At 47.6% G+C, this 18,983-nt stretch overlaps 1 protein-coding gene across 1 annotated transcript in view; it reads left to right on the top strand.

Moving 5' to 3' along the window:
- Positions 1-1,163: 1,163 nt before the first annotated feature.
- Bfsp2 (beaded filament structural protein 2) overlaps positions 1,164-18,983 on the top strand; it is a 53,794-nt gene continuing 35,974 nt past the window's right edge. Inside the window, exon 1 of the mRNA XM_036191800.1 lies at positions 1,164-1,722. Within this exon, the coding sequence (XP_036047693.1) occupies positions 1,231-1,722 (492 nt within the window). The 5' untranslated portion in view covers positions 1,164-1,230. The remainder of the gene's footprint in view (positions 1,723-18,983) is intronic.

The raw sequence follows: 18,983 nt of genomic DNA, 5'->3' as shown, positions 1-18,983 counted from the left end.
CAGGCTGGAAGGAACATTCCTAGCCCCCAAGAAGTGATTGGGATATGACAGTTGATAGTGTGACTTGGAGTATGCCAAAGGCAAGGATTAAAACCTGGGGTGCCCAGCCAACCCTAACTTATGGCACCCATAGATGCTTTCCAGAAAATGCTTGTTTTCACTTCTTGGTCTTATTAGAGGGGGAGACAAAGGTGGGAAAGAGAACAGAGTCTAACAAACAGCCGCCCAGCAGTTCAGATCCTAAACTGGCTCCAGAGTGTCTGATGTGTCAGAGTTAGTAATCAGAAAGATGTACAGTAGGTCTAGAGGAGGAAAAACGTGGCCGAGGGCCAGCAGCTGACAAGCATTGTGTCAGAGGGCAGATGTGAGGAGGAGGGGAGAGAAAAGCTGGAAGGGGCCTGGAACAGCTGCCAGACCTGAGGGGAGAGGATAGCAGGCTTGCTTTGCTTCCCCTGGCTCTCTGGGGCTGCCTTCCTCCCTGGCTGGCTCACATCCATGTGTGTCCTCCAATCCTATGTGGATGTACACTCATATGCACACACATGCCCCTACCTCAGCACACCAAGGTATGCAGAAAGCCCCACAATCGGCCCTGAGGCTGCTACACCGAGTCCCAGCTTGTGATGTGAGATCCGGATGAGGTGAGCAGTATACTTGTTATCTAAGGTCCTCAGGCCTGTTTCCTCACCAGTAGAACAAAACTGCTTGTTGCCTGCCTGCCCGCCCGCCCTTCACTAGGGCAGTAACATACAAACCCAAGGAGTAGGGATATAGAGTTCATAGAGTATTCACCTAGTATGCATGGGACCCTGGATTCTATCGCAAGAATTAGAGGCAGAAGATCAGAAGTTCAAGGTCATTCTGGCTACATAGGAATTTTGAGGCCAGCCTCAGTTAGAGACCCTGTCTAAAAAGAAATAGGCAAACCTAGATGACCCATTCCCCACAGTCTGCTGTGGTCCAGCACCCTCCCCTGCCCCCCAGCAGAAAAGTCTGGATGGTTGGGCACTTGACCCAGCATCAGAGAATGCCTGTGTGCCTCTCACAGGCTGGTGGGGCAGTCCTCTTCCAGCTCAGTGAATGACAGAAGCTCATGGAAGGCAGTAGACAAAGAGCAGGGGGCAGGGGAGCTTCCAGAGAGGCTCGTGACCGGCCCATGAGGATGCTGGGGCTAGCAACCAAAAGCCACTGGACCCTGTAACCCTGCCAGGCACCACAGAGGCAGAGAGAATGATGAGTGAGAGAAGAGGGGCAGGGGACTTGTCCGCTGGAGCTAACTCCAACATGCCCCTGCAGAGGCACAGGGTGTCCCTCAGGGGGACACGATCTCCATCCTCCCTGGAGAGCCCCCCAGCATCCAGGACCAGTGCTGTGGGTAGCCTCATCCGTGCACCTGGAGTCTATGTAGGCGTAGCACCCAGTGGGTGCATAGGTGGCCTTGGTGCCCGAGTGACACGCCGGGCCCTGGGCATCAGCAGTGTCTTCCTGCAGGGCCTACGGAGTTCAGGCCTTGCCACCGTGCCTGCTCCAGGCCCAGAAAGGGATCACGCTGCTGTTGAAGACCTGGGAGGCTGCCTGGTGGAATATATGGCCAAGGTGCACGCTCTGGAACAAGTCAGCCAGGAGCTGGAAGCACAGCTGCGGGCTCATCTGGAGAACAAGGCCAAGCGCTCTGGAGGCTGGGATGCTCTCCGAGCCTCCTGGGCCAGCAGCTACCAGCAGGTAAGTCCTCCAGCTCTGTCTCTAAAGGCTTGCTGCAGCCCTGAGTGGGCATGTTGAAGGCGACAGAAGAAGTGGTGAGTAGTCTGAGGCTGAGAAAGCTGACCTCTTTCATCCCCAAACTGTTGGGGGTCTGATGGTGACATTAGCTGCCATTCACTGAGGCTGACTAGGGGCCAGGACCCCCTAGGCATAGCACGGGCACCACCCCCAAAACATCCCAACAGTGCTCTGCGACCAAACTATCATTGCGAACACTTTTCAAATAAGAAAACTGTACATGGCCCAAGTTCACAAGGTAGGAGAGAGCAGTGGATTTTTTCAATCTGTGGAGCATAATCCCTTTGGGGGTCTCATAGCAGATATCTTGCATTATCAGCTATTTACATTATGATTCACAACTAGCAAAATTACAGTTAGGAAGTAACAATGAAATAATTTTATGGGAGGGGGGCAGTTAACCACAACATGAGGAGCTGTATTAAAGGGTCACAGCATTAGGAAGGTTGAGAACCAATGTAATAGAAAGATGCAGCCAATATCTGAACCTGGATTCTCTTTCCTCAAAGTTGCATTTGACCTATTATCTGGGACTGCCTCTATCACTGTTACTGTAAAGGGTTTTCAAGCCATCATAGAACCAAATCCCACTGAATGGATGTGCTGTTTTAAATGATGAAAGTGTGCTCCTGTGTCCACATATAATGGGTATATGGGATCAATGGGAATAGAGACCATACTGGTAATTTTCAATTTTCTGTGTGTGTGTGTGTGTGTGTGTGTGTGTGTGTGTGTGTGTGTGTGTGTAAAAACAGGTGAACTTGGCATTATCTTATTTAACTCAATATAGCAAAAATTATTTCACAATGAAACCAATACAAAAATAACAGCACAACAGTTTAAACAGAGCTTTCAGGGTGATGGAAATGTCTTAGTCTTGGCTGTGGCTTCTTCTGGAAAGACATGAACAAGTACACTTTCACCTCAGACAGGGCACTACCAACAGATCAAAGATTCTACCCAAGTCTAGCTTGGTAACCAATTAATTCACTGAGGTTATTTAGTAGAGCATGGGGGAGGGGTTCCTTACAGGAGCATAACTGAATCAAAGGAAGCTGCATCCCTGAAAAGTGCATGGTGATGCTCATGAAAGCTGCACCCCTGCAGCTCCCTGCCCAATGGGCAGGCAGCTCTATGGAGGAGTCTCCCTTCCCCAACAAGGGTTTATTGCATATATAACTGGCGGTGGCAGTGGGGGTGGGGGTAGGGGAGATGTGAATCTTCTAATTTGCTGAGTCTTGTAAGTTTCCTTCCTTAAGCTTCCCAGATCTTAGGAACCTCCCTCTTCCCTCCCAAAGGGACTACACCTCAATTCAGAAAAATACCTACTCAACAGCTTCTGTGGCAACTGAGCCCTTGGGATGTGGGACTGAGAATTTTTGCTTTCCTTGGGTTTTATTCCTTCTGATCACTACATATAGCCAACAGTCATTTTGCTGGGCAGGGATAGAGAGGCCTCCTTTCCTCCTCACCTGGGTCGGGCTGTGCCCTATTCTCTGGGATAATTTCTGCAGGGCCCCAAATACATCCATCAATTATGCCTGCAGGCTGTGGTCTCAAGGCTGTAATCCTACCGCCATTGCCCATCTCTGCTGGTCTCTCTGTGGGTAGCTGACTTATCTCTCCCATTCCTCCCCCAAATGCTGGCCTTGGGATCCCCACACACTAAATCATCAGTCTCTAATCCAGCCAGAAGCAACCAAATCCCATTTGCTCCCTGGAGTCAAGCATGCAGCCTGATAGGTTACAAACTGTTCCTGTATGGTTGGGTGATGTCAAGCAGGGGGATGGATATATGGAGTCCCCATCTCATCCCGTGATGAAATGTTCTTCACTGTTCTCAGCACCCTCCTTCCCTCCCCCTAGAGAAGGAGAGTACAATACTATCCTTCTGGCTGATGTAGATGTACCCACACTCCCCAGTTGTGAGGGAGAGCCTCAAACATCCAGGGCCTTCACAGCCTGTCCAAGAGGTAGCCATTCCTCAGGGAGTCCCCACAACTATCTTGATTTCAAATATTGTGACATATTAACTCCTAGAACATCCCAGATATTCCAGCTCAGCAGCATATGTTGGACTGTATGACACCTGGATGCCAGGAGGGAGCCAGACATCTCAATGGCAAGGTTAGAAAGTTCAGCCGCAGAGCCTAGTGAGTAGACATCGTAACTGACTACAAAAATTCTACAACACATGAGCCTCAGTTTCTCATCTATAAACTGGGTGAATAATGTCTACACAACTCAGCAACTCTATAACCTATAGACTAGACAGCTATAAATACTTCAATAGAACAGCCATGAAGAAAGGACACCAAGACTTCTGCTTCTGCTTCTGCTCCTGGTGGTCGAAGTCCAAAATGGCAGCCATTTTCCTCTACCCCATCTGTGAACACCTAGATACAAACACTTTCTCCTCCTCCTCCCTGTTCTTTTCCTCGATTTTTAAGCTTCACTGTCTAAATTCCTTAGCCTTAGAACCAGTCAGGCCCCTTCTCCTGCTAAGCAGTGAAAGCAAGTGGGAAAATTCCCAGGTGGTGTCCTCTGAGGCCCAAGAGGACCGGGAAACCCAACTCCTGGTCCAGGAGGAGGTGGCTCTGTGCTCCTGACTTTTCATATCAAGTAGGTGATGCCAATAACTAGGTCTGGAAGCAACAGCAGCGGCAAATCCTTTTCTCCTCCATAGCCAAACACGAGCTTGCACTGAGATGTGCCTTTGCCCAGCTGCAGAGAAAACAGAGAGGAGCATTGGCGTAGTGAATGTCAGTGCACAAGGCAGGAGCTGAGCCTGGGTGAGGGAGAAACTGCCGCAGGAAGAGATCGGGATGTGGAGCTCTAGAGATTATATGTGGAGGAGGGATACTGGGCTCTCCACTGGGAGAGGGCACAGAAATCAGAATTATTGGAAGGCCTGACAATCGGGGTTCTAAATGGGTTGTCATGGCCCTATTTTCTCCCCCTTGGAGAGACAGCCTGCACACTGGAGATTTGTCTGTTTGGAGAAACTGCCAGAAGCCTGCAGGTGCAGTTCAGGCCCCTTTCTCTCACCATGGAAGCTGCGGGCCTGGTGTCACAACCACAGTGAGAACTGATCACACCCACTGGGTAAAAAAAGCACTAGGGTTAGCGTCAAGACTGACAACATGTCGTCTCTGAACGGAGATGTGAGGAGAACAGAACTCTGAGCTGTTTTAACGTCTACAAAAGCCTAAATATATTTCCCAAGGGGAAAAAAATTCCATTGCTTTCCCTTTCCTTGTTTAATGCACACACACTTGTATATGCACATGTGTGCACTGTTTGTTGATACAGGGTCCTAGCTAGAATGGCAATTACCATGTAAACCCAGGCTGGACTCAAATGAAGCAATCCCCCTGTCTGAGTGACTGCCAGCTAAGCTTACAGGACGCTACAATGTGGTTAGAAATGTCATGACATAGAGGAACATATATTCGGGAAAATTCTTAGAGACAGGGATGAATAAGATTGGAAGAACATTCCAGTAAGTCAGGGAGGAAAGGAAAACATGAGGCTGCTCCTTGGGGTAGTCATAAGTTGTTTCCTAAGAAGGGAAACTTCCGATTTCCTAAGAGCTCTTGTTCTGCTACTTAGAGTGTATCTGGGCTGAAGACAGCAGAGGAGAGACAAACTTGTACCAGGCCCTCTCTCCAAGGCCTCCTCACACACCCCGCTCAGTCACTCCTAAATCTCTTAGGAAACCTTGCAACGTGAGCCTCATGTCAGGAGTGGAGGACACATTGGTCCATGTAATGAAAACCAGAAGTGGTACAAAGACCGGGAACTTTGAAACCAGACAGTCCCAAGCTCAGCCCCTGCATTTGCCACTTGCATGACCTTGAACCAGCTTCTATGATGATGTCTGTGCATCTCGGTTTCTCATAATGAGGAGGATTTGGGGGGATGTCTTTGACATGATAAAATATCTCTAAAGAAGATGCACTAGAGGCCCACTTGGGAAATTAGAATTGAGGCAAAGATATCTGCTCCAATGTAACACTGGTCAGAGATGCTGGCCTATGCAATCTGAATAGAAAAGATGAGTGTAAGAATTAGGAAGAAGGAGAAAAATGTTGGTTCTTTCTAGAAAACCCAGAGAGCTCAATGTAAAAATTTGTACAACAATAAGCTTTAATGAAATTCCACAAAAATGCTATTCATATATATAACTGAAGTAATAAATTCATTTATCATACTCTAATATAAAATACTATTGGTGAAATTATTAAGGCCACTCCATGTATTTAAAAGGGAGGTTTATTTTGTGGGGTAACTTACAAATAGAAGGGATAGGTTGCAGGGTCAGCAAAGGTATGGCGCAGTCCGGCGGTGTTCTCTGGAGAACTCTGCTCAGTCTACCTCCAGCGTCCAGGGTCCCTGAACCGAGAGAGACCTCTCCTCTCAATCCTGGGTCTTCAGCTTCCTCTCTCAGCCCTGCCTTGTGGGTGTGACCATTACCAAAGCCTCAGAGGGGGTTGGAACTTCCAGGCCAAGGCTGGGATGGCTACCCACTACAAAATGCCTCTGAAGAAACTTAAATACCCAAATTCTATAATGAAATAATGATTTAAAACCCAGTCTTGAACAAATGAAATGTCATGTACCCAACTTAAAGCCAGCAGCTTTCCTGAGTTAACTTATAAATTTAATGCAATTCTAATTTTTATTCCAGTTCCTTCAACCTTCAGCTAGGCAAATTGACCATAAATGTTATTTGTAGGAACAAAAAAGACAAAAAGAGCCAGAAAAGGAAAAAAAAAAATTAAAAACCAAGAGGAAACAAAGGACATCACATATTTAAACATATTATAAAGTCTCATAATTAGCAGGGCATGGTGGCTCAAGCCTGTCATCTAAGTACTCAGAGGCAGAGGCAGGAGGATTGTGAGTTTGAAGCCAGCCTCAAAACACCAAGGGACTAGGTAGGTAGTGAGCGGCAGAGCACTTGCCTGGCATGCACAGGCCTGGGTCCCATCCCCACCACTGTACTAACAGCAGGAAGGCAGGGGTCCCAAGCTTCAGTCTATTTTTTCGATCTACCAGATAACTATAGGCTCAAGTTGACAGTGTTTCAGCAGAGCGGCCTTCAAGTTTCTCAAAGGAACCTGAATGTGGGCAACTAGTCTAGCCCACACATTGGAGGCGTTATCTCTAAAGGAGCCAATCTGAAGTTAATAATGCATTGCCCAGCTCTGGGACCTTCCAAACCAAGAGTAAATAAAACCAGAGCCCTTGTAAGGACAGTTCTGCATCCTGACTCTGTCTTTGCTTATTGCTTGCTTGACCATCTTGAATTCCGATAGTTTTAGCTTTGTTTACATAAGGAACTTTACATCTGAGAACATTCTTGTGGCCTAATCATTTTACAACCAACCCTATGAAAAGTTTGCTTTTAATGGATGATGGGTAAAGGGCCCAGAGTTTACTTGCCTTTTGCCCCCATGTTATGATGGGCCCCTACCCTGTCTCAACAATGGGCTTTCTTTCAGCTGTGTATGCTCTACCATTAACCTTCATACTGAGAATGATTGCTCCATTGGTAGAGCGCCTGCCTACCTGGCTTTAACCTGCAACACCAAGAAAAAGAATGTTTTCCCTCATAAAATACAACAGCTTATTGGGAATCTAAATCCTTCCAAGTCAGAGCAGGGATGCTCCTAAGCCTCAGAGAATCAAGAACTATCCATGGGTATATCCTCTTAGAGGTAAAGATCCATCTCAGCAGACTCCTCTGGAAGCAAAAGCCAGACATCCATATTTAAGAGCAGTAGGCGGGACCTGCTAATGGGCTGCACTCTGCAGAAAATCTAAATTAAAACTTAATCCAGGCAGCTGGCACAAGTGCCGAGGAGAAATGTGGAGGGTCTTTCTGACAGACTGTGAGAGAATGGCTGAGGGAGGCAGGCAGAAAAGTGGCACAGGTCCCCAGCAGCCCCCAGGGTGAGGCTGAGCCACTGAAGCGGAGGACTCCATTTAGGCAAATAAAACCACGTTCAATCTCATCTGCCAGGGGAACCGCACAGAAAGATTCGTTTATCTGCTTTAAACGAGCGAGCCTGGTGATCACAGATGCATTATTCAGCAGAAATGAGAAGTTACTCCAGCTGTTAGCGGGAGGTAATGAAAAGCCGCAGAGGACTCACTCCCCTTTCACACTGGCTGGCTACTGGAAAGCAACTTACAATTTATTTATGTATCTATTTGTTTCAGGGGCCATGGAGTAATTGTAAGTCTTGGAGGAGACACTGTACTGTAGTGAGGGAAGCGGAGGAAGGCAGCCTCTGGAGATGCTGCTGACACACCACTGTCCGAACGCTGCCTATACTTACCCTGCCCAGCCCTGGCTCTGTCCTCCCTCCCCTCCACCCTCCTCCCCAGTTCCTCCAGCCAGTCTAACCTGGCCAGAGCTTCTCTAGGTATCATGCCCTGACTTAAATTTCACCCTGCCTAAAATTTCACGACATCTTCCTTAGCTTCCCTCCTACCCTCATGTAAGTGCCCCCTTGAGGGGCAGCTTTGAGCAATGCTAACTAGCAGGTAACATAGTTCATTGCTCATTTATCATAAAAACCAGAGCACCAAGCATGTCTCTTACTCAAACCTTGGTTATTTATCTGCATAATGAGATGAAACTCTCTTGCTAAAATTCCTTCCTGGGTTTGGGGGTGACATAAGCAATGTCTACCCTGCCTCCTATGGTCAAAATGACACCACAAAAGTTAACTGTGGGGAACTACTGAGTTTATCAGACTTCCTTACAGAGCTCAGATGGGGTTTACTTACTGGAATGTGGATGTGTCACCCGGAAGAGATGATGACTCGCCCAGGGCTGCCTACATGGAGCACCCACCCCTAGTCTTGCCTATATACTCTGGCTCCTCCCTGAGACCATGTGCAATTAGGGTAACATTGCAAACAGCCGCCGGTGGTAGGGAGCAGCTGGATGCCCAGGTGAGGGTCCTCTGACCCTCCCGCCCTTCTATGTTAAGTCAGCAAGCCCAGCAGTGGTGACTTTTTGCAGGCACTGCTGATCTCCCCACCGTGGTGGTGACTTGGCTCTGAGGGACGACAGTCCTGTACAACAGTCTCGTCTCTCCTGCATAGTCATTCCTGTGAGGAATGAATCAGACAAGGAGAGGAAGGATCTAGGGCCTCTCAGGAATTCACTGTGAGGGTTCCCAGAGGAGACTAAGGAGCCCTGCCTGGGGAGGAAATCTGATTGGTGTTTCTCACAGCTGCAGTTGCTAAAGAAGCATCCAGCTCTGGGTCTCAGTACAGAGCCCTCACATCCAAGGGAAAGCCTTGGACAGACCCAGAATTCCCAACTACAGTTTCCTATCCAGTCAGGGATGCATGTGGAGAGGACATAGGTGCTCTGGGGACCCAGGGGTTCCCCCATAGGGTTTTCTGGCAAAGCCAAGTGTCTCAGTAAGACTCATGAGGCTAACAGCCTTGAGTAGAACCCTGATTCACAGGACCTCCCATTGGTATCTCCCTGGATCCTCAATGGTGAATAGAGTGCCCTGTAGAGATAGGATCACACAGTGCTGCTGCCAGAATGAAGGCCTCAGCCTCCATGGCCGCTCCACCAAGCAATCATTTTCTCACTGTCCTGGAGGCTGGAAGTCTGAGACCAAAGTGTCAGCCAAGGTGTTTCTCCTGACAGGAGCCATCTGTTTCCTGACCCCTCGCATGACTGCACATCTGTGTCCACGTTTCTTCTTGCAAGGCTCCCAGGCCTTCATGGCTTCATTTGAACCTTATCTTCTCTTTAAAGATCCTGTCTCCAAACATGGCCCCATTCTGCAGTACTGGGCAATTAGAACGTCAACATACCATCAAGGGGTACAAGGCAGACCATACCCTCCAACTATATTTTTTTTTCAATTTATCGTGATATTTGGTTTCTTGAAATCAGAGTCTCAAACTCATGTTCCTCCCACCTCAGTCTCCTGAAAGCTGAGGTGTACAACGCCATGACTCCTAATTTATAAAGAAACTGAGGCCTACAGAGACTCGGTCCTCACTGAGTTTGTTTTCCAGGCAGGACCATTTCGGTGTTGTTTGCCTCCAACCCCTGCAAGACATTACTAAAAGCTCTCTGGTGCCTTTGTTTATAAATCCAGAGGGACCTATGTAGAACCCCACCATCTACTTTGAAAACCCTCTGCCTGTTAAAATGGAGCAGCACCCACAAAGGCCCTCTTCTGTGGGGTGCTTAACCTCTGGGACGGGCCTACGCTGCTCTCCTTCTCTGCCTCTTTTCATGTAGAAGACCATGTCACAAAGGGTAGATTGATCTTCCCGCAGGCACAGCCAGGACTAGAACTAAGGGCCGTAACTAGGTCGCAGGCTGGGGCACCTTCCAGCTCTTCAGTCAGCTCCAGACTGACTTGAAAGTTTAATAGCTTTGCCTGCGGGGAATGGCAAGGCCTCCCTTGGGATTCCTTTTTTTTTTCCAATGATGTTCAGGCTCAGAAAAAAAAAATAATGTGCCAAGCCGTCAGCCCTCAAGGAAGGACACCTTCATCTTACTGGAGTTCAGAGGGTCCCTGGGGTGCGTGGTTCCAATTGCCCCAAGCCACTGTTCCGTGGGAGGTGGACAGCAGCCTGTATGGGAGGGAGAGACTTCTGCCTGAGATGAAACTGCTGTGGGGGTTTCCAAAGATCGCTGGGTGGGCTCTGGTGCCTTTAAGGGTGACTGCTTCCCCCCTAACCCTGAGTTTCAGGCCAATCTGGAGAGCTAAGGGTTCTTTGAAAGTAGTGAGAGGTCACACTGGGTGTTGGAGCCTAGACGGTGGCCCCCGAAGGTTCTCAGTCTAGGAGTGAGACATGAGCCTGTTGAAAGCCACCAAAGATGACAGAGAATATTCTCAAAGAAAACCAGACCATGAGCATACTGCCACATGAGCGTGTTGTCGCCAAGGAGACACTGGGAAGACCTGGTGTCTTTGAAGGAGGGACCTGGAAGGGCTTACGCTGGGGGTTGGGAAGAAGTGAGGGCTTGCTGTACGTTTGATGCTGGCAAGGTGGGGCTGCCCGATGGCTGGGAACCACACTGATATTTACCCAGGAGGAGAGAGGCTGAGGCAGCCAGAGGGCAGCAGGAACAGCAGCTGCTCAGCCCTATTGAGATCTGTGTCCAAGAGTACCCTTGCCTCTGTCCTGATATAATCACCACAGACCCTGGTGTCTGCCTCTCTCCACCACTATCCCAGAATGACCACATCTGATGATGGCCCAGGCTGTGAGCATTCGCACACAAGTGAGAAATCCATGATGGCCACTGGCTGCAGAGCTGTGGTCTGACTTCTTCACATCCACCACACCAGGCTTCCTCAGCTTCCCTGTCCACCACACAAAAGGACCAAGCCAATAGAGCTAACATCCCTGGGCCTCTAACCTCCTATACATCTCCCAGTACTCTGGAGGCCCAGGGCTGGTGTGTCATCCCTTTAGCCCTGCTGTGCCTTTAAAAGGCAGAGCCCCTCAGCCTCTCAGCTGCTTGGTGAGCCACCTCAGTGGGACTTGGGCTCTGAAGGAAATACTCTCCTAGTTCCTGGGGCTGACTGACAGCTCGTGGCTTGTGACTGTATCACCATCACTGAGTCCCTGCCCTCACTGCCTGGATGTCTATATGAAGGACATCACAAATCACTCAGATCAGATCGAGTCCTGGCCCAATCACCTCATCATAACTTGATTATATCTGCAAAGACCATATCTCAAAGAAAATCCTAGGGTTAGGACTTCCCTGAATCTTCAGGGCAGTCTACCATGCAAGCCATGACTGTAGCTATTGGTCGGTTTGGTTTTGTTTGGTTTTGTTTTTTACCTTATATTCCTGATTTCTCGAATGCTGTTGTGGGTCTCCAAATGCCACTTCAAAAGTCCACAACTGCCAATATTTTTGCATCTAACCTATTTCTTTTCCCATTTGAAATCATCTTCTGCCTTCTATCAAGCCACATGGGGCTGGGAATTTACTAGGGTAAACTGTGGTGCAGACTGCCCAGGAGAGAGCTGCTCATTGGACAGAGAACACAATTACTGTGTGACTGGGCCGAGTGACACCACCTCTCTGAACCTTTTTCTCAACTATTAAATGGAGGGACCAGCTCCCCTTGGCTCTCAGGAAGTAAGCCAGATTCCAGTTCATGACCCTGGAAGGCACGTGACAAGGTCCTTTCCATGGCCCTGACGGGGACAAATTCTGCTTGACTCTCCTTCTGGTTGCTACCTGGCTCTGAGCCCATTAGACAAATCCCTTTTACCCAGAGGCTCATCTGTAAAATCAGAGGGCAGAATTCTCTGACCTCCCAAGCCTCACACGATAGACCATTCTGCTTCCTGTGCGGCAGGCAAAAACTAAGAAGAGGTTCCTGCCACCAGCCCCCTCCTCTGCCAGCCTTCCCCCCCCCCCCGCCCCCATCAATTCTTTGAAATTTGCCTTTGTGGCTAGCCAGGCTGGGAATGTTGGCATATGAGGTCCTTTTTATTCCTAAGATTCTGATAGTGACCTGTGCCCCCCAGAAGCGATGAAACATGTTTTATTAACCTCACATACCTGCTGTGATGTATCTCAGATGTTGCAGGATTAATTTGTCTATGGGTTAAATGAGAGGGAGCAAAGTCCACCCATGATCCGAGTTCATAAAAACACAGACTAAATTAAACCAATGCACAGCTGGGATTCCTGGGTTGGCCAGCCCTAGCACCATGCCTGCATGTAGATGGCAATAAATATTCATGAGCTCTCCGCATCCTCCTATACACGTGACCATCCAAACCCTGGTCCCCATGGCAATCATTCTCCAACCACTCAATACACTGAGAATCCCCAATGTCAGAAGTGTGGTGTGGTCTGCCTTGAACTAGACAACAATGGCATGATGCCAGAAAACAGGAAAGGACCCAAGGAAGACAGGAAGGCAAGGGAAGACGAAGCAGAAGTCAGGCAGGAAGGAAGAGGAGTCAATACATGGCAGCAGCTTATGGTGCATACTACAGATCCCCAAAGAACTGAGTTCATATCCTGGCTCTGCCATTGACTGACTTTGTGACCTAAGACAAACCTCATAACCTTAACCTCTCTGAATGCAATGCTGTGATCTAGAAAAGGAAGATAGTATTCATACCATACAGTTGTTGTGGGACTTAAATAATTTCTTTCTAAACTTTATTGTAGTGCCTGGACATAATAAGCATTCAAATTAACTTAGTAGATAATTGGTGCCATCACTTGTGAACATTAGGTAATAATAACCATGAACACTGCATAGCCCTTCTAGCCTGTCTGCCCAGCAGACCCCATAGGGGTAAGGAATACAGAGACTATCTGCACAGTGGCACGTAGGGATGGGCCCCTGGTGTCTCTTTATGGCCAGCAATCCCAGAGTGGCCTCTGAGCCAAACCTGGAACTGAAGGAGACCCTCCATGAGATGGGGTGGGGAGTGGGGGGAAAGTCCTGGGCTGTTGCCTCTTAGCAAGTGGTGCCACCTTCTGGCTGCTCTAGGAGTTGTCTTGCAAACGGAGCATCTCCGCCCCCTTGCAGAACACCCCTTGTGTGTCAAGTCCTGGACTCCTAGAATCGTCTCTCTGTCAGAGCCATCTTGATTTGGGAGGCCAGCACACAATCCATGCCACCCTGTAGCCAATCCAATCATGTCAGCATTTCCACTACAGGTCATGATTTCTTACGAATTCAAAATCTACCTTAAGATCGCCCTCTGTGCTGAGACACTGCATAGCCAGGACGTCCGTCCCTGTCCTCTGCTGTTGCTGTTTGGGACAGAAGACATCCCCTTCCTTGCCGAGTTTCATCTTGTGTTGCTTTTGGGGTTTAGGCCAGAGCTTGAATTTGGAGGCGGAGTTCCAAGTTCTGAGTCCTAGTCTTCAAATACTTTCCCAGATTCTTAGTCCGTCCCACCTTCGCCTCCCCCTCTGAAGAGGAAGGAGGTAACCGCAGCCGCCATCTTGGTGGTGGTCCTTCTGCAGCTTAAAAACACACAGCAGGAGGGAGGAGGGCTTTGTCAGTGTCAGCCTAGACTACCACTTCTCAGCCTGTGTGTGTGTAATTAGTGTCACACGCAAGTACAGAATCTTTCACGATGGCGGCATGCACCGCCCTGCCTCCCTCCTCGCAGCAGCCTGACAGAGTAGCATTTATCGTGGTAGCTGCTATGGGGCTGTCACAGATTCCCTTTTATTCTGTTCATTTCTGAGGCTTGGAATGCAGTTTGCCACGTACCAGGCACTATGAGAATTTCAGTATTAAAGAGCCAGAGTCTTATACCCTGGGTCCTGGAGTTCAGGAAGAATGATGAATCAACACATCCACACACTGGTCCAGACACATTGTGACGCGTCAGCACAGTGCTGGGCATGTGACAGATGTCAACTGTATACTGACCAGGAGGGACTCAAGAGATGTGGTTAAAACTCAAGCACCTCTCCCTGGATACTTTTTAACCCACTCAGTGGAAGACAGACACTGTCCCTAATAGTGAGTAGAAATCCAGTGATGTCATGATTTTTTTGATCACTGGTAACTAAGAACCACATGATAAGCAGACATGGTGATGCATCTGGCTTTTTATGTGTCTCAAACTCAGGTCATCAAGCTTGCCTGGCAAGCACTTTTAATTGCAGAGCCATCTCTGCAGTTCCAGAGCTGGGGAGACACAAGGATCTCTGGCCAGGCAGCCTGGACCAACTGATGAGCTCCAGGTCCCAACAAGAGAACCTATCTCAACAAATAATATGGAGAGCCCCAAGATTGTCCTCCATGTACATGTATGCACATATAGGCACATACATGTACATGTATGCACACAAAGGATCTGCTCTGAGAGCCACACCTGAAATCAGAAAGGAGGCTCAGTAACTTGGACCCAGCATATTTCTGAGGAGCACAAATCTATCTGACAAGGGCAAACACCCAGGAAATAAATCTCATCAGAGGAAAAGTTAGAAATAGCCATTTAAAAAAAAAAAAATAAGAAAAGAAAAGAAAAGAAATAGTCATTTCCAAATAGCTTCCATTCAGCAAACAGAAAGGACTCTGGGAGAGGCTGTGTCCTTATCTCCAGGCCTTCCTGTGCCTGTGTCTCTACAGAGGCCTACCCCACTGTTCCCCGAGTCTGCAGCAAACCTATTCCGCCTTCATGACGGCTATCCTGGGAACCCGCCCTCCTCTGTACCCATTCATTCCAGCAGCTCCCACTTCCATCCCAGCACACTTTCCCAGACAGAGTCTCTGTTGTAAGCCCCGTAATGTGTTGACCACTGGACCAGTTAATTTTTTTTCTAGTTGACTTTGTTTAATACCACCTCATGTTTTCTTAATTATAAAATATTTCAATATAAAAAGAGTACCCAACACTCAGCTTGTCAACCCTTCACGTTAAATTTGACACACCTCATTTTAAGCAAAACTCAAAGGTTTTTAGATATAATTAAAACCCCTTTGTGCAGTTCAATCTGCAGAATGTCTGTTGGCAAGGTTCAGTTTTTCCAGGGAAAGCTAGTGTCTGTTTTATCCAATCACAGAGCTGCCTGGAATGGGGCTCATTCACATTACAGGAAGCAATATATAAAATAATATATAATAACATTATATATCACACATACTAATATATATAATAATGACTGGGCTGTCGTGGCACATGCCTTTAATCCCAGCACTCAAGAGGCAGAGGCAGGTAGATCTCTGAGTTAAAGGCCAGCCTTGCCTACACAGTGAGTTCTAGATCAGCCAGACTATAAAGAGAAACCCTGTCTTGAAAAAAAAAAATAACAACAATAATAATAATATGTACCACTGAGTACATCATTATTATCATTACTACTATTACTGTGCTGATACTGAGATTGAACCTGGGGCCTTGCACATGTTAGTCGGGTACTCTGCCACTAAGCTATACCCCCAGCCTCTTCTTACTTTTTATTTTAAGACAGGGTCTCACTAAAATCCCCAAGCTGACCTTGAACTTATCCTATAGTCCAGGCATGCCTTGAATTTGCAATCCTCCTGTCTCAGCCCACAAAGTAGCTAGAATAACAAGCCTGTACCACCATGTCCATATTAATCTTACCTAAAATTACCCTCGTAGAAACATTCAGAATAATGATCAATCAAACACAAAGGCACTATAACCTAGCCAAGCAACATACAGACTTGACCATTATAATGTCTACCACAGTGATTCTCTATCTTATTTTCTGAGACAGGGTCTCTCACTGAACCTGGAACTCACTGTCCTGGCTAAACTGGCTGGTAGACAAGCTCCAGGTGTATGTCTTCCATACCCAGCTTTTCTACATAAGTTCTAGGATCCAAACCTACATCTTCATGCTTACCCTTTACCCAGCGGGCCATCTCTCTAGCCCTGTGAATCATGTTTTATTAAAATCCAGCCCTCCCCATCTGTGTATTAATCATCTCCAACTGCTTTCACACCAAGAGGGGTGGGATTGTCCATTGCAGCAAAGACACATGACCCATGAAGCCTGAAATACATATTATGTGACCCTTGATAGCGAAGTTCTAGGCCTGCTGTGGGCAGTAGACAAGCAGAATTCACAGCTGGTGTGTAGCACTGATGGGTGACTCTGAACTGGCCTCACAGATTTCCCTCCCAGAGCCATCAGAAAGACATCTGCCTTCCTCATACGCCCCTCTCACTGTTCTCCTTGGCCTGGTGTTTGTGAACTGATTTTTCCTGGTCTCACATGCTTGACTCATTGATGCACTAGATATTTACTAATGGATTAGCATGCACCCGGTACTGCTGAGCTAAAGCTGCCCTGTTTCATAAGAAGAGAAGCGATGCTAGGACAGTGGTTTAATCACGGTGGGAAGGCATATGGCTGAGCATAGATTTTGCTGGCCTGCCCTGGAGAGGGAGCAGCATGAAAAATAACCAACTAGCTGGAAGCATTTTGCAGGCTAAGGATGCTCAGCTGGGAAGTAAAACAACAAGTTGGCCATCTGCCCGAAGTGTCTGACAGCCAGGGGCACCTACATCGTAATTCGCAGCAGAAAGGAACTCTATTTCATGACGGCACCCATAATACAGTCGTCTGGTGATTTAACAGGGTTTTTTTTGTCCTGCCTTTTGACCTTAGAAAATAAAACATCTGTGATTATAAGAGGGGGCGAGTATATGAGAAAGGAACTGTCCATAGTTGATACAACAAGAAATGGAGATGTTTATAGTCACCAAGACAGTCAGTAAAAAGGAAGGGAGGTGGCCTGTGACAGCCAGATAGCCTGGAAGTCAGAACACAGTGTTGGAGGCTGGAAATCATGACATCCAAAAAGACAGAGGAGTGGGAAAGGCATTAAACCACAGAAGAGCAGAAACTGCTGAAGGGGGTGTCGGGGGGGGGGAGCACTAAGGCAGGAGAATGCCACTTTATACAGCCTTTGGGGCTGCTGAATTCTAAAAATCACATGTATATGTACGCCCACACGTCAGGGAAGTTTTTATGGGTATTTTTCCTCCTTTGGAGTTTTTTAGTTTGTTTCAAGACAAGGCCTCATTACTGTAGCCCTGGCTGACCATAAACTTGTGATCCTCCTGCCTCAGCTTCCCAAATGCTGTGTACCACCATGTGTGTGCATACTGTATTGTGTGTACCACCACGCCTGGCTGTATGTGGTATCCTGACAATTTTAAAAACTGAAATATAAGAACAAGAAAACAGCAAAGACTAATGAAATGTTGACAGATACTCCAAATGAGGTGTGTATAATGACCTTTAAAGTAAGGACAGACGTTGATGAGAGCAGATATTTTTATATCAGACATAGGATTTTAACTGTTGAAACACATGTGGGATGTTATAATTCTCATCTCTCTACATCACCATATCATTTTATATTTGAAATTTTCTGTAATGTATGTGTTTGCTTTTTAAATTTTTTGTTGGGACACAGAGGCCAGTGGTGAAGAAAGATGGGGAAAGATGAGGATACAAGATGGTGTGGCCATTGTGGAGATGCCCAGGGCAGCCTGGGCTTGCTTTGAGGGATGGACAGGAGCTTACCTAGCAAAAGGCAGTATGGAGGCAGGGCTGGTTAAGGCTTGCCCGTGACATCTCTAGGTAGTAGAATGAGGCAAGGGCTGGAATCTAGATGAGCTAGCCAAAAACAGTTCAGTCCCTGATAAGAAGAGGTACAGCTAGAGATGAGCAAAGTCAAGTTATTAGGGGCCTTGTACAGCAGGCTGAAGAGGAAGGGCTTATCAGGACCACACCTCAGAATAGTCTAGGACAGTACTTCTCAATTTGTGGGTCCCAAATGACCCTTTCACAGGGGTCACATGTCCTGCATATCAGATATTTACAGTATGATTCTTTTTGGAGCTGAGGATCGAACCCAGGGCCTTGCGCTTGCTAGGCAAGCGCTCTACCACTGAGCTAAATTCCCAACCCCTTACAGTACGATTCTTAACAGCAAAATTACAGCTAGGAAGTAGCAGCAAAGATAATTTTATGGTTGGGGTCACCACAGCATGAGAAACTGTATTAAAGGGTCCCAGCATTGGGTAGGTTTCAAGCCACTGGTTGAGTAGAAGGGCGCAGAGGCTAGAGAGCAGAGATGAGCAGTAAGAGGAAGTTCAGCTGGCTACCCAACAGAGTCCCCAAGGCTACTGAGCCTTGACGTGCCTGGTGCTCAAACCAGATTTCTTTGGAGCCATCCAGATGAGGAAGTGGCAAAGTGATTCTCAGGCTGGACTCAGGTGGGGCCTCTGAAGTTTCTGAGTCTAGAAAGAAAGTCTTGGGCCAGCTTTGCTTCTCCCCAAAGGAGTACTGGCAGCTTGTCAATTCAACTGATGTCTACTGTGTCAGACCCCACACAGCCAATAATGGGGGTTTCCCTAATCAATCAGCAAGAAATCACGGATAAGAACACACCTGTGATCCCAGCATTCTGCAGGCTGCGGTGAGAAGCATGTATGTTCTAGGGTAGCCTGAGTTACATAGTAAGATTCTATCTCAAAACAAAACCTTGATAGTCATCACAATCCATAATAAATGATTCAGAGAAAGCCAACTAGGCAGAGATGAGCAGAGAAGATGAAGTTCTCCCCGAGGTAAAGTGGTCAGGATGAGGAGAGATCCAGGCAGAGGCGGGAAGACCAGTGTGATCCAGAAAGACAGACCAGTGGGACTCAGA

The sequence above is a fragment of the Onychomys torridus genome, chromosome 7 (genome assembly GCF_903995425.1).
Source record: "Onychomys torridus chromosome 7, mOncTor1.1, whole genome shotgun sequence".
Taxonomy (NCBI): Eukaryota; Metazoa; Chordata; class Mammalia; order Rodentia; family Cricetidae; genus Onychomys; species Onychomys torridus.
This window is presented reverse-complemented; position numbering and strand designations above follow the sequence as displayed.